The sequence below is a fragment of the Bombina bombina genome, chromosome 2, assembly GCF_027579735.1.
Source record: "Bombina bombina isolate aBomBom1 chromosome 2, aBomBom1.pri, whole genome shotgun sequence".
Classification (NCBI taxonomy): domain Eukaryota; kingdom Metazoa; phylum Chordata; class Amphibia; order Anura; family Bombinatoridae; genus Bombina; species Bombina bombina.
Window position 1 is genome coordinate 746,701,700 of NC_069500.1, and position 15,367 is coordinate 746,717,066.

General features: G+C 35.3%; 1 protein-coding gene across 1 annotated transcript; it reads left to right on the forward strand.

The window, feature by feature from the left end:
* Positions 1-1,615: 1,615 nt before the first annotated feature.
* Positions 1,616-14,601, forward strand: CFD (complement factor D). The gene is made up of 5 exons (XM_053702830.1): positions 1,616-1,766; positions 8,274-8,430; positions 11,378-11,522; positions 12,194-12,451; positions 13,335-14,601. The coding sequence occupies exons 1-5, from the start codon at positions 1,709-1,711 to the stop codon at positions 13,518-13,520; spliced, it is 804 nt and encodes a 267-aa protein (XP_053558805.1). The 5' UTR covers positions 1,616-1,708; the 3' UTR covers positions 13,521-14,601.
* The last annotated feature ends 766 nt before the right edge of the window (positions 14,602-15,367 follow it).

Genomic DNA, 15,367 nt, shown 5'->3' on the forward strand with positions numbered 1-15,367 from the left:
CAGTGGGGAATAGAACTAAATTGTTTGTTACTGGCAAACAAGAGAATAAAAGCATTGCCCTGTTGTAAAAGAGCTTTGTGGAGGAACTATTGTGTGGTCCCTACCTTGTTGGTCGTACAGTATTTTTTTGGAGGACAGCTGATAACTCTAGTTAAAGCAATCAAAATAATTTATGAGCATATATTGCAAAGTTGTTGCCAGTAAATACAGGTCTGGCTCCAATAATTGTGCTGCCTGGGTATGAGAATTAAATGGTGCTACTCCCCCTAATAGTAAAATTACTAATTAGCATAGCAATCCAAAAGCCTGACCACCCTACTTACTAAGCCTACCTGCATGCGAAGGAAGATAGAGTTATGTGCTTGTCCCACCTTGAATGTCTCCCCTGATTGGTTCTGTGTCTTTGCGCATGATACGGTTATGCTGCTGGGAGCCTGCGACTTACCCCACAGAGACAGGAGCGGTCTGAGTCTGACAGTAACTTACTCAGTCACTGCAGTGTTATAGACCCACTAGGTCTCATGGTTGAGCCAGCCCAGGTCCCATGGTTGAGCCATTAATGCAATACATTAATATAGTGACTTTCAAAATGTAGTGACACCTTGTTTGTTGCAGTTGCTTTTTCAATAACTAAATTCCATCCACCACTTGTCTTGTCTGGATGCCGGTCAAGACTTGACACTGCTGGGCATTATATTGGTAAAATCTTGTTTTGTACTTTGTTATCCTGTTGTATCTGTTCAAGCCAATTAGGGACAGATATGTAGCAGGGTTAGACTTGTGATGACTGCTATGGGTCATACCTCACATAATTTGTGGCTGGGTATTAGGGATTCAGGGAGACCCATTGCCTTTATTGGTGGGGCGAGCTGTATTGGGTGGGGACGAGACGTGGGTAGTTAATGGGCAGTATTGTAAGTGTGCCTGGACAGTCGGTGGATGCATCTGGGTTGTTCTTGGACATGTCTGGGTGGTTTATAGGCAAGTCTAAGAGAAATCCTACAAATAAGGATATATGACTGTCCCAGATGGACAGAGGGTCAGAGCTCACAATTAGGTACTGTCCCTCTTAATTAGGGACAGTTGGGAGCTGAAGTTTGTGCATTTCCACTTCTCATAATTGGAAAACTCTTAGGGGCCTATTTATGAAAGGCCTGTCGGACATGATCCAACATTGCTGATCATGTCCGACAGACCTCGCTGAATGCGGAGAGCAATACGCTCTCCGCATTCAGCATTGCACCAGCAGCTCTTGTGAACTGCTGGTGCAACACCGCCCCCTGCAGACTCGCGGCCAATCGGAGCTTGATAGATATGCCCCTTAAATTATACTTAAATTAGAGGAGCAGCCGTGAAAATAAATCATAAAGGTAAATTGCAAAATTGTTTTTGCTACACATAGCTAAACATTTTCTATAACAACCTTTAAATGTTTACTGTCTCTATAACATTCCCTTAGTTAGTTATAGTCAACAGTGACATTTTAGCAGTTATAGTGACTCCTACTGATACTGTCTCCTGAATCTACTTATCTCCAATGTTCCTGGTGTTTCCTGTTTATTTTGGAGAGTATGTTCAGTCAGCAGAATAAAGGTATCCTTGTGTCAAGGGAACGTTCTTAACAGCCCAGCCCCCAGATTCTTATAAAGGAGGATAATAGCAAGAACCTACACAATCATTTAGCTTCTGAGCAGCTGGGCTCAACAACATGGCTTTTCCTTGGCAATTGTCTGCCCTCATCGTGGTACTGGGTATCACAGCTTATGGTGAGTAGTGCTTGGGAAGAGATGGGTATTAGTAAACATAACATAATTATGCTGTTTACGTCATGGTTCAAGAGTGTGTCAGACATAGAGGTGGGGGAATAACAGCAAAGACCAATTAAAGAACACAGCGTTAATGAGATATAATTTTTTATTGTGTTGCTAAAGTTATTACAGTACAACTGTACATGGATAGGTTCAGTAGCTGTGAAACATATGGACACATATGGGAACTTGTGCCTAAGGTCAGACTCATTTCATTAGAATGCTACAGATTCTACTTGTCACACTTTGTGACATATTTTGCCATTATCCTGGTGGCCTTGCATTTTTTTCTTGGTCAGTCCATCATTTTTCTACTTATTTATTTGCCAAAAGTAATTTTTGTTGTTAGTTTTGGGAAGGGTTCATCCCTTAAAGGGGCATTTTATATGTGCATGGTACACACCAGTATTTAAGCATTGATGTCTAAATGGGACAAGATTATTATGTCTTTGGCACCGAAGACCCAAATAAAAGTACTTCATATATTTTGTGATTCCTCTCATTCCTTCCAAGGATATAATTAGATTCTTATCCATCATTTTGGCAACAATCTTTTTTTCAGATTTTTTTTCTCTTTCTCTCAGTCTCTCTCCTTCTCTTCTTTTTTACATAACTGCTAATTGGCTTTATGTGCTTTATAAGGTCATTAATCAATGAATAATTATTTTCCAGGAACCATTTTTGTATCATATTAGGTACAGTTTGTAAATGTATTATTGTTATTTTATTGTTTAACTTGTAAAAACAACAGTAGGATCTTTAATAGTTGATGGGTATCTTCTTAAATTATAACAGCGACATTTAAAGTTTCACAGTACTAAAGAATATAGTACTTTATATCTCATGATTTTGTATTTATTTTTGTATCTGTATAATAATGTTTAATTACATGTACAACATGAGGATAAATGCTGCTACATTGTATTATCACTGATGATCATAAATAAATCATTAAAAAAAAAAAGTATTTAAAGGGACAGTCTACCCAGATGTTTTATTGTTTTAAAAGATAGATAATCCCTTTATTACCCATCCCCCAGTTTTGCAAAACCAACACAACAGTTTTTACTTCTGTGATTACCTTGTATATAAGCATCTTCAGCCAATTAGTGCAGTGTCTGCCACAATCCACAGGCGTGAGCACAATGTTATCTAGCCTGTTGTGAAAAGCAAATAAAAATCATGTGATAAGAGGCTGTCATTAATGGCTTAGAAACAGGCAGAAATTTAGAGGTTTAAATGTTATAAAGTATATTAATATAACAATGTTGGTTGTGCAAAGCTGGGGATGGGTAGTAAAGGCATTATCTATATTTTTAAAACAATTACATTTTTAGTGTTGACTGTCCCTTTAAGCATTAAACTTGTTAGCCCACTTTGCATCATTGAGCAGCCCTTTGAAAAGTGTTTGATTATGTTAGTAGCTGCGGACCATTAGAGACCATAGCTGCTGACCATTAGCGCCTGCACTAATCAGACAATTACTGTGCGGAATGTTGCAGATTTACAGATCTGAACCATACAAGATGTAACCTACTATCTCAGGAGGCAGTAGAAAAAACAAAGCAGAAATTGTCTGGGTTACAGCAAACATGGACAGAATACACAATATCTATAATAAGCATTCTATGGAGAATTACTTTTTTAAAATACCGTTGACGAGTGCTGAATAATCTGGGAAGTGAGCATATATTGTGTAAGCAGTAGAGTTGTCAGTGTCTCTCACTTTAACAGATGTTTGTTATAGTTATCTGTCTCACTTTGTTATTTTTATATTATTTTTATATTGTGAGTTCTTTTATACAAAAATGATCAGACAAACAGAAAATGGCAAACATTACAAATGTGTCATAGCGGTACATCCAAATCATTTAGAGAATGTTCTCTACAAAATTCATCATTGAAGTTTATATGATCTTTTTAAAGCTGAATCATTTTGCATTTTTCCCGGACAATTGGAATATACACAAGTTTCTTTTATGTATTCAAACTGTCCAGCCATGTTCAGTTTGTGCTGGGTTTGAAACTTGTTTGTCAATATAAAAAGTTAGCAGCTGTTCAAAATAGCAAATGTTGTGCAAGTTAAAGGGACACTCAATCAAAATTAAACTTTCATTATTCAGATAGAGCACGCCATTTTAAACAACTTTCCAATTTACTTCCATTAACTACATGTGCACAGTCTTTTTATATTTAAACTTTTTGAGTCACCAGCTCCTACTGAGCATGTGCAAGAATAAGTGTGTATGCATTTGTGAATGGCTGATGGCTGTCACATGGTAGGTGTATGCATTTGTGATTGGCTGATGGCTGTCACATGGTACAGGGGGAGTGGAAAAAGACATAACTTTTAAAATTGTCAGAAAAAAATCTACTACTCATTTGAAGTTCAGACTAAGTGCTATTGCATTGTCTTGTTATCTTGCATTTGTTGATTATGCAAATCTAATGTGTTGACTGTTCCTTTAACAGCAGTATTGCTGTATTAGCATTTAGATGATGTAAATATGGAATTAACAGAACATGTATACAGTAGGGGGCAATGTGTTTGGTATCTTTTATTGAACTTAAAAACGTTGCCCACAACTTTTCTCATATAAGGGGGAAAATAGAATAAATAACATGAAACACAAAACTTTTCGTGCACGATTTAGATAGAGCAAGCAATTTTAAACAACTTTCTAATTTACTTTTATTTTTATATAACATTTTCTTTGTTCTCGTGGTATCTTTTGTTGAAAGGAGTGTGCTTGTGTCTTGTGCAAAAAAGTTATATATCACTGTTGCTTGCCATGTAGTGCCAAGTAGAACTCCACACGCATACCTAGGTATCTCGGCATCTAAGAACAAATCAAATTTGATACAAGAAGTAAATGGAAACTTTTATAAAATTCTATGCTCTTTCTAAATCACAAAATCATTTTGATGTGTTCCATACCCTTGTATAGGTACAAGAAACACACATTTGTTTAAGATTCATATGGACTGTACAATTTTAATACAGTTTCCAATATACTTCTATTATCAAATTGACTTTGTTCTCATTGTATCCTTTGTTGTAAAGCAGGTGGGTAGGTAGGATCAGCAGCATGCACATGTCTGAAACAAAATATGGCAGCTGTTTTTCAAGAATACTTTTAACATCGCTATACATTCAAATGAGCACTAGGTGGCAGCAGTGTTTGCTGCCATGTAATTCTCTTGACATGTACATACTACCTACCTTCAACAAAGGATACCATGAGAAGCAACTCTGATAATATTAGTTAATTGGAAACTGTCAGAGTTATCAATTGCATTCTGTTAGTTTATTGTAAGCTCCCAAAGTCACATTACTTAACCTCCACACACAGAAGTTAAAAGAAATGACACAATTGATAGCTATAGAAACTAAAGAATTAATGCTGGGTATATACTGAGTGGCCCTAATTTCTCTGGGTCATTAACTGTTTCTGCCATGTATGGGTTAACATTCTTATTTGCATAGGAAAAAAAAACAGAAAGAGTTTGGAAATAAGGGGCATAAGGAGAATTAAAACAGTATTAAAGGGACAGTCAAGTACAAAAAAAACTTTCATGATTCAGATAGGGCTTGTCATTTTAAACAACTTTCCAATTTACTTCAATCACCAATTTTGCTTTGTTCTCTTGGTATTCTTAGTTGAAAGCTAAACCTAGGCGGTTCATATGCTAATTTCTTAGACCTTGAAGGCTGCGTCTAATCTAAATGCATTTTGATAGTTTTTCACCACTAGAGGGCATTAGTTCATGTATTTCATATAGATAACATTGAGCTCATGCACGTGAATTTACCATGGAGGCAGCTCTGATTGGCTAAACTGCAAGTCTGTCAAAAGAACTGAAATAAGGGGGCAGTCTGCTGAGGCTTAGATACAAGGTAATTACAGAGGTAAAATGTGTATAATTATAACTGTGTTGGTTATGCAAAACTGGGGAATTGGTAATTAAGGGATTATCTATCTTTTTAAACAACAAAAATTCTGGTGTTGACTGTCCCTTTAAGAGGAGGGAGAGTTTTTGCTTTATTTTCCTTTTGTATCTAAAGGTCTCAGGCAATGGAATGAACATTTAAACTCTGTAGAGCGGTTGTATTATTCATTCTGAAGTACTGACTAAATAAATATAATTTTTCCAATAGCCCCCCTATTGAAAAAATTATATTTATTCAGCCAAAAAGGTTCCAGTCCAGTTTTGTTAAAAAAAAATGCAGTTTTTGCTTCTATATATCACGCCGATACGGCTCCTCCTCCCGCATGTATGTGATGACGGTGTGCAGGAAGAGGAGCTTCGTCGGCACGAAATGGAGTCGGAGCAAGTGAGAGGAGAGGCAGTGCTGGCTGAGAGAGATGAGAGGCAGTGCTGGCTGAGAAAGATGAGAGGCAGTGCTGGCTGAGAAAGATGAGAGGAAGTGCTGGCTGAGAGGAGCTACAAAAAGCAAGTGTTTTTCTTTGCATTAGTAAATGATTACTAATAATTTTCCTCCAGAGAAAGACAAAAATATAAGCATTGTGGGATCTCTAGAAGTGCTGTAAAAAGGCAGAGCTCTTCTAGCTGATGTAGATTTTGATCACTAATAAACTTATACGGATAAACACAGCTATTCTTATAACAGCAAAACTACTTACCTACAAAACAGAGCTATATCTTATAATAAATAACAGCAAAACTACTTACCTACAGAGTTATATCTTATAACAACAGCAAAACTACTTACCTACAGAATTATATCTTATCACAACAGCAAAACTACTTACCTACAGAGATATATCTTATAACAACAGCAAAACTACTTACCTACTGAGTAATATCTTATAACAGCAAAACTACTTACCTACAGAGTTATATCTTATAACAACAGCAAAACTACTTACCTACAGAGTTATATCTTATAACAACAGCAAAACTACTTACCTACAGAGTTATATCTTATAACAACAGCAAAACTACTTACCTACAGAGATATATCTTAAAACAACAGCAAAACTACTTACCTACAGATATATATCATATAACAACAGCAAAACTTCTTACCTACAGAGATATATCTTATAACAACAGCAAAACTACTTACCTACAGAGATATATCATATAACAACAGCAAAACTACTTACCTACAGAGATATATCTTATAACAACAGCAAAACTACTTACCTATAGAGATATATCTTATAATAACAGCAAAACTACTTACCTACAGAGATATATCTTATAACAACAGCAAAACTACTTACCTTCAGAGATATATCATATAACAACAGCAAAACTACTTACATACAGAGACATATCATATAGCAACAGCAAAACTACTTACCTACAGAGATGTATCATATAACAACAGCAAAACTACTTAGCTGAAGAGCTATATCTTATAACAACAGCAAGACTACTTAAATGTATGTATTGTGAACCCCCATTTGAATAACCCACGAGCCACCACTTATTGTCAAATATTTTATGTGCAACCACCAATCAGCAGCTAGCTCCCAGTAGTGAACCTACATAGGTACATGAAGCAAAGTAGATTATAGAACAGGAAATAGGAAAGCTGTTTAAAATGGCATGCTATCTGAACCATGTCCCTTTAATGTTTTTATTCACAGTATATAGCACGCCACAAAATCTGCAAATAAATGAAATTATGTAAAAGTGTTTACAACTGTCCTTTTATAAAACATTGCATGGACATGCCCTGAAAAGCACAGTGGGTATGTTTATCTTATCTCCTCTACTGTGGTCATTTAGGCACAGATATCAATGTGTTATTTCCCCGATCAAGCAATCACAGTGTACAATTTTGCATGTTCAGAATTCTCACTCTGCAGAAGGCATTCTAGTTTCTATGTGGCTGTAGGAAAACCACAATGTTCATAGATACTAAAGTCATTTTTTACATATGCATCAGAAATAATTTATTGCATTGCAAAATATCTGTACACAAATTAAGCATTTATACCTATCATTTTCTTAGACAAATGTGCCTTGTTTTCAGACCATCAAAACACCCCTTGAAATGCCTCTGGAATGTTGTTTATTGTAATCTCCTATTCTCATATCAGCCAGTCACTGCGCTGTGTGTAGGGCTGTCAGAATTCTGTATGCCACAGATGCACTTTCTGAAGCTCCAGCTCCTACTGAGCATGTGCAAAAGTGTACAGTATATACATATATGCATTTTTTGATTGGTGGATGGCTATCACATGATACAGTGGGAGGAAAAATTTGATTAACTTTGCACTTTGCCAGAAAATATTCTACTGCTCATTTAATTTTCAAAATAAGTGCTATTGCATTGTCTTTTTATTGTAGATTAGTCAATTGTTCAATTCTTCTATATTTAGTGATCCTTTGGTTAACAAGAAACTATGCAAACATGTTTCTGATCTGTTTCTCACATTTTATATGCATATAATTATGCCCTTAGCAACTATCACATCTCATTTTCAGACTGTCGTCCTCGAGGCCGTATCCTGGGTGGAAAGGAGTCACTGCCCCATACCAGGCCGTACATGGTGTCTTTGCAGCTGGATGGGATACACAGATGTGGGGGGCTCCTGATCTCTGATCAATGGGTGCTAAGTGCTGCACATTGTGCCCCAGACAAGTATGCATTCCATTTCTGAATATACAAGGAGAAGTGTATCCATGATAATTATAACTACCAATAAAAAATAAACAGGAGAACAAGGCATGCTGTAACATTACACACTACAACAAAGGGAAATCATATCTTACAGAGGTGCATACCCATATTGTTAGTATACCAAATTCATTGCATCCAAAATGCTAAGTGAAGGGAGAACACAGCATCACCATACTGGTACTCAGCATAACATAATATGGGTGCACTCCCTAAATAGCAATAAACTCAGATAGAAATCAACTATGTACTACTGTGCAAAAAGAAATTTTTGTCAATTGTTTGTAAAATGAATAAAAATGTTCAACTATTATTTTTTTCACTACCTAAGTGAACTAATTAACCAATACACAATTTGTTCATTTAGCTTTTGTATTTGTTCTTTAGCTGTTTTTAGTTTAAGGGATAGGAAAGTCAAAATTATATTTGCAAGACTCAGATAGAGCATGCAATTTTAAGCCACTTTTAAAATAATTTCTATTTCCAAATGTGCATCATTCTCTTGGTATTCAATGTTGAAAATGAATATGCACATATACTACACTAGTGGAAGCTAGCTGGTGATTGGTGCCTGTATGCATATGTCTTTATTGATTTGCTAACTAGATGTTTTCAGCTAGCTGCCAGTAATGCAATACTGTTCCTTCGGCAAAGGATAACAAGAGAATGAAGAATATTTGATAATAAAATACATTTGAAAGTTATTTAAAATTATATGTTCTATGTGAATCAGTAATTAATTTTTTGGGGTTTCCTGACCCTTTAATAAATGAATTTAGGACCAAATTAGTTCAAATTCATTTTTCATTTTACAATTAGGTGTCAAAAACTAATTTTAGTTTGTCTACAGGGGTGTACATCATCTTTTGTGAAAACACACACTAGACAAGTATCTATTTCAGCCCACTATAGTTTGCTGTGCAAAAAAAGTTCATACAAAACTCATGGATTTTCTGACTTCATTTTCTAATGCATTCCAATAAATTACAGACATGGTCATTTGACTTAGTTAAGCTATCCATTTAACAAACTAGACGAATCCCGAATATACAGTTTATTTTGATTCAAAATGGTTAAAAAATATGTGATTTCTGATGGACTGTGGCACTGCTGATCAGAGGTCTCAAGGCTCTAAAGCTGATATTTGCAATGAAAAGCCATGGCGTTTAGAAAATCATGCTAACGGGTTTTCTTATGGATCTAAATGGCACTTAATTTTAAAAATACATGGAAACTAGATATGTGCATTTGGATCCTTCATGAGAATCTGAATGTGGAAGTAGGCGGCCGCTTTTGTTGTTCAGATCTTTTCGGAGCCAGATTTATTCTTATGAAAGATCATCACACTAAGATCTGTGCAAATCCACATCATAGTGTGGTGATCTTTCAAAAAGAGCCGAACGGCATTAGCAGCCACCTACTTCCGCATTCAGGTCCTCATGAAGGATCCTAATGCACAAATATAATGGAAACCTGTGCAAAATGTATCTCAAATGTCTTATAATATTTGATTAGCTAGCACCATACTACTGAATAAAAGACTGCATGCATCAAATGAGCACAGCATTCCTTACAGATACCAAATCTAATTGTGAGTATAAAGAGCATACAAAGGGCCAGATTATAAGTGAGAAAGGAAAAAGCAAGAGTCCTCTTTATGCGCTTTTTAAAAGGTATGCTGAAAAACTAGACCCACTGCTACCTTGCACTATATTTTTTATGGAAATAAACCATTGAATTTTTAAGCCTCTGGTTGCACTCTATTTTTTCCAGATTATAAGTGGCACAATATTTAGCACTTTTGCTTGTGCGCAAACACAGCTGGAAAACATTTTTTAATGCTCGCTAGTTAGTTAGCGTATTGCAAATTGAAAGTAAAATGTTTGCTCATGAGCAAAACCCTGTGCTTTCTTCTTCTCTCCATAGACTTCAATGGAGCACCCTTTTTAAAAAAAATACTTATCTCTTGCACATACATATATATATATGTCTGTGTGCGTATATGTGTGTGTTTGTGTATATATATATATATATATAAATATATATATGTATATATATATATATATATATATATATATATACATATATACATATATACATATATACTATACACATATATGCACACACACATATATATGTGTATATAAATAAATCCCACAAGTATCTGCACTCTCACTGCCAGGTAGTCAACGACCAGGGTGCTTAGTCAGGATTAAATTTCAATATAAAACATATAGACTGCACTCACTGGATTTGTGAAAAAAATAGATTTATTTTGTTATATCATAGTGAAGTTCCGGGATCCACAGACCCCTTCCTCAGACCAAACATAGTGAAACAAACAAAGTGATCTTAAATACCCTTTAGCCCCTCCCCCTAAGTTTGAAAATTGTGCCAAAATCTGACCCCGTAGTCATGGGGATAATTATCAACCATTAACATAATTTTGAACAAGTTGTCAAATAATTAAATACATACATACATACATACTTGAGATAACAAAATTATTTGATTCAGCTCCCTAATAAATTCATTGTTATATATACAGGTATAGATGTATACAAATATATTATTATTTTTCAAATTGTTAGGTATTTAAGTGGAAAGGGCTCCAAAGTATATATATATATATATATATATATATATATATATATATATATATATATATATATATATATATGTATATACATGTGTTTATATGTGTATATATGTATGTGTGCAACTTGTCATCTGACCCATATTACGTATCTTATACCAGTAAATACTCCAATAAATCTAATACTCTGCTTTGCTACCTGTGCTTATTTGTTCTACATCTTCCTGATTTCTTTTTTTATTTGTTTTGTATCTTTCTTGCAATTCTGCCCCTTTATCCCTTTTCAATATCTTTCACTTTATTTGCTTTATCTAGGATTAATGAGACCCTGAATGTGGTCTTGGGGTCTCACTCTATGAAAAATAGTGAGGCATCTCAGATAGAATATCAAGCTGAGAACCAGATCCTACATCCCTTATACAACACTAGCACCAAGCACAATGACCTGCTTCTCCTGAAGGTAAGTAGGTGGGTAGGCAAGGATAAGTGTAGCCATCAAGTACTTCATTAGATATTTTTTTTCTTTTAAACTTGTCACTTAAACAAATGTTTTGTAGGCAACAATTTAAATAAAAAACTAAAACAGATTTGAGAAATCTCCATGTTTGTACATAGGTAATGTAATAAGTAAGGTTTATGGGGTCAATTTATTAAAGTCTGGCGGACATGATATGGTGTAGCGTATCATGTCTGCCAGACATCTCTGAATGCGGACAGCATACGCTGTCCATATTCAGCATTGCACAAGCAGTTCTAGGGAACTGCTTGTGCAATACCGTCCCTGCAGATTTGCGCCAATCGCCCGCTAGCAGGGGGTGTCAATCTGCCCGATCGTATGTGATTGGGCGGATTGCTATACGCAGCCTCAGAGGTGGCGTATGAGTTAAGGAGCAGTGGTCTATAGATCGTTGCCTCTTAACTCTTGTTTCCGGCAAGCCTAAAGGCTTGCGTGGAAACAGGGTGAATTTGTCAAATTTGGCCAATAATAAATTGGAGCCTAAGTCTTTACTTCATTGTGCAAATATATGGTCTGTTACCAGGTCCTGAGAATGTATACAAAATTTGCATAAAGTGAAAGGATTCTGGGTAAGGCCACATGTATTTGTGTTAATCCATGTATTTTGCCACCAGCTTCCTGTAAAGGTCCCTCTGAGCCCTGCAATACAGCCTCTACCTTTCCAAAGACAGGATATCGAGGTCCCTAAAGGAACACTGTGTCGTGTGTCTGGCTGGGGACACATAAAGCTGACTGGATTGAGGCCTGACAATCTACATGAGGTGGAGGTCCCAGTGATTAGCAGAGAAGTTTGTAATGGCCGGACCTATTATGATGGGAGGATCACTGAGAAAATGATGTGTGCTGGCGAGTCCAGGAAGGACTCCTGTGAGGTAAGGCATGGCTAATAGCAGGGGCGGAACTACAATTGGTGCACCAAGAGCTGGGGTCCTGGGAGCTTTTTATTAGTGCAGGCTGAGGGTCTATCTATCTACATGTATATTATTAATGTCACTTACTACTGAGTTACCATTAAGGGGCACAAAATACATGTTGCACCTGGGCCCTTTTTGAGTAGGTCCCCTTCTGGTTAATGTTAAGGTTTTCTTAATCTTGTTGTCTTATAAATTAATAATTAAAAGTATTTTTGTGACCAAAATTTTGAATGAGCCTAGTAGAAATACAAAACAATATTCCTCTTATTCAAATGTTTTTAAAGGGACAGTTTAGTGTGACTTTTCTCCTTTTTAATGTGTTTACAATTATCCATTGTACCTGCTGGGAAAAAATCAAGGCGATTGAGCTATTTAAAAACCATTTGATACACTCAAATGATTTTCAAATAGCTCATTCACCTTGATTTTTTCTTTTGAAATAGCGTTCTTTTTCCTGTTGTATCTCCATATATACTGAAAATGTCAATACTTACCTTCTAAAGAAAAGCTATGTAAACAAATATGACACTTCCAATAGGAAGTTGAATAGAGAGGTGTTAAAATTCCCCAAGCATTCTATACTCTGCAGCTGGTTTGACAAGTCATTGTAAACAAATTGAGGGGTAACCAATTTTACAGTATTTTCTAAACAAAGTATTTAGATCTACAATATAAGGAAGTGCAAATAGTTTGATACAGAGCTATTTTAAGGATCTGAAAAGAATGAAGAGAGCATTATGGGAAATGTGCATGGGGTGACTAGATAAAGATTAGAAATAACATGAGGGGTGAAATTAATAAAAGAAGCCACAGTCAGTAACTTTATTTCTTTATTTGGCAGGGAGACTCTGGGGGACCTCTGGTGTGTAACAATATAGCGGAAGGTATTGTGTCTGGGGGGTTTCGCAAATGTGGCAGAGCCAATCGTCCAGGAATCTACAGTCGCATAGCTCCATATGTATCATGGATAGATGAAACCATAAATAATGGAACCCAGCTCAAGGCCACCACTGCCGCACCATCATGAACCAACACAGCAATGACGCTCATAGATAAAGCCACACTCCAATAATCATATTATCCTGTTTATTATTATTATTAATAATAATAATAATAATAATAAAAGCTTCCATGTGATAAATGGGACATTGGAGTGTATTTTTGATCTGATAGATTCATCTAAAAAAACCTTATTTTAAAATATATATGGGAAAATGGTATTCCTTAAATGTATGTTTGGCTTTATGTCTGTGGAGGTGTGTCCTGGTCTACCAGTAGGGTTCTGGGAGTTATCCTTATCAGCCAGTTACAAATCCCTAGGGATAAGTTGTACATTAAAGGGACAGTAAACACCATGAGATTTTTATATAAAATGTTTAGTTATAATAATGATTAATTATTTTCGATTTTTTTATCTTAAGCTAATTTAGCTCTGAAAATTGAGCCATTTCTCAGAACAAAAAATGGACCCTGCTGACTTTTTAACTGATAACAAATGCAAAACTAGTCACTTTATACTAACTTTATAACTTTATAAGTTTAGTCTGCAGACTAAAGCCCAGCTTGGCTCCTCCAAATAAAGCAAAAGGTGGGTGGAGTTTGGCTGTTGTTAAATAATTGAAGTAAAAGGATGTTAACCCCTTTGTGCCGGTACTATAGTGTTTACTGCCCTATTAACATGCACTTCAAGTAAATGACTATTAAATACAATTAAATTGCATAATCAACAAATGCATAATAACAAGAGAATGCAATAACACTTACTAGGAATTTTAAATAAGCAGTATATTTATTTCTGACAAATGTAAAAATGTACTTTAATTTGACGGCCCCCTGTATCATGTATTAGCCAATCATAGACTCGTATACATATTCACTGTGAATTCTTACACAGGCTCAGTAGATGCTGGTGCCTCATACAGTGTGCACATAAAAAGACAATGGAAGTAAATTAAACAGTCTCTTAAAACTACATGTTCTATCTGATTCATGAAAGTTTAATTTAGACTTTAGATCCCCTTTAATTGCTGCTCTTTCTTATACTTAATTGAACTGCTCTACTGTAATGTTCAATTAAATGCACATTAAACACCTGTTACATTTGTGTACTATTTGAGTTTTGTTCTACACTCCCGACAGAGGTAATAAAAATCTGTAACCTGGGTTTTTTATTCTTACTGTATATAACAAGGCTAAATGTACAGTGCTGGGAGGATAAACGCAGCAGATATATTATGACACTGCCACAGAAATGGATATAGATCTTATAACATGCAGCGAGATTTTATAACAGGTTACAGAGAAATAATTATTAGGGACATTCTGAAGTAAAAATGACAGGCTCCAATGTATTATTGCATGTCATTTTTTGTGTTACTGTCGTTAGCTTACTATGGTCAAGATTACAAGTGGCACGCTATCGGATTGTTTTGCTCATGCACTAACTACGCTCAAAGTAAACTTTTAATGTGGGCGGTTAGCGTGCATATTACAAGTTGAAAGTTAAAACTTTGCACGCAAGCGAAAAACGATGAGCGATTACTTCAGGACTTCAGGTATATTAAGACTGCATTAACATCTCCCTATAGACTTCAATGGACACCACATTAGACATACATCGCTAAATCGGAAGGTAGTTATAAATATTTTACATTTCACATAGAAGAAAATGTTCTTTTTATTTTTAAATATATATTTCTTTATATATCTGATAATTGTTTTTGTAAAATATATAGCTATACCTATAAATCTATATATATTTACACTAAGAACATTTTATTTTAAGTGAAGAACATTGGAATGTAAATGCTCAGTAATACAGATTATAAAATAATAACATTTATTAAAAATGATTTTTCAAGTTTTGATGTATTT

Bases quoted from the DNA above. Each gene is read 5' to 3' on its own strand.
- CFD (XM_053702830.1), top strand. From the start codon at position 1,709: ATGGCTTTTCCTTGGCAATTGTCTGCCCTCATCGTGGTACTGGGTATC. The intron at 1,767-8,273 runs GTGAGTAGTGCT...TCTCATTTTCAG, and splicing joins ACTGGGTATCACAGCTTATG to ACTGTCGTCCTCGAGGCCGT. The intron at 11,523-12,193 runs GTAAGTAGGTGG...TTTTGCCACCAG, and splicing joins ATGACCTGCTTCTCCTGAAG to CTTCCTGTAAAGGTCCCTCT.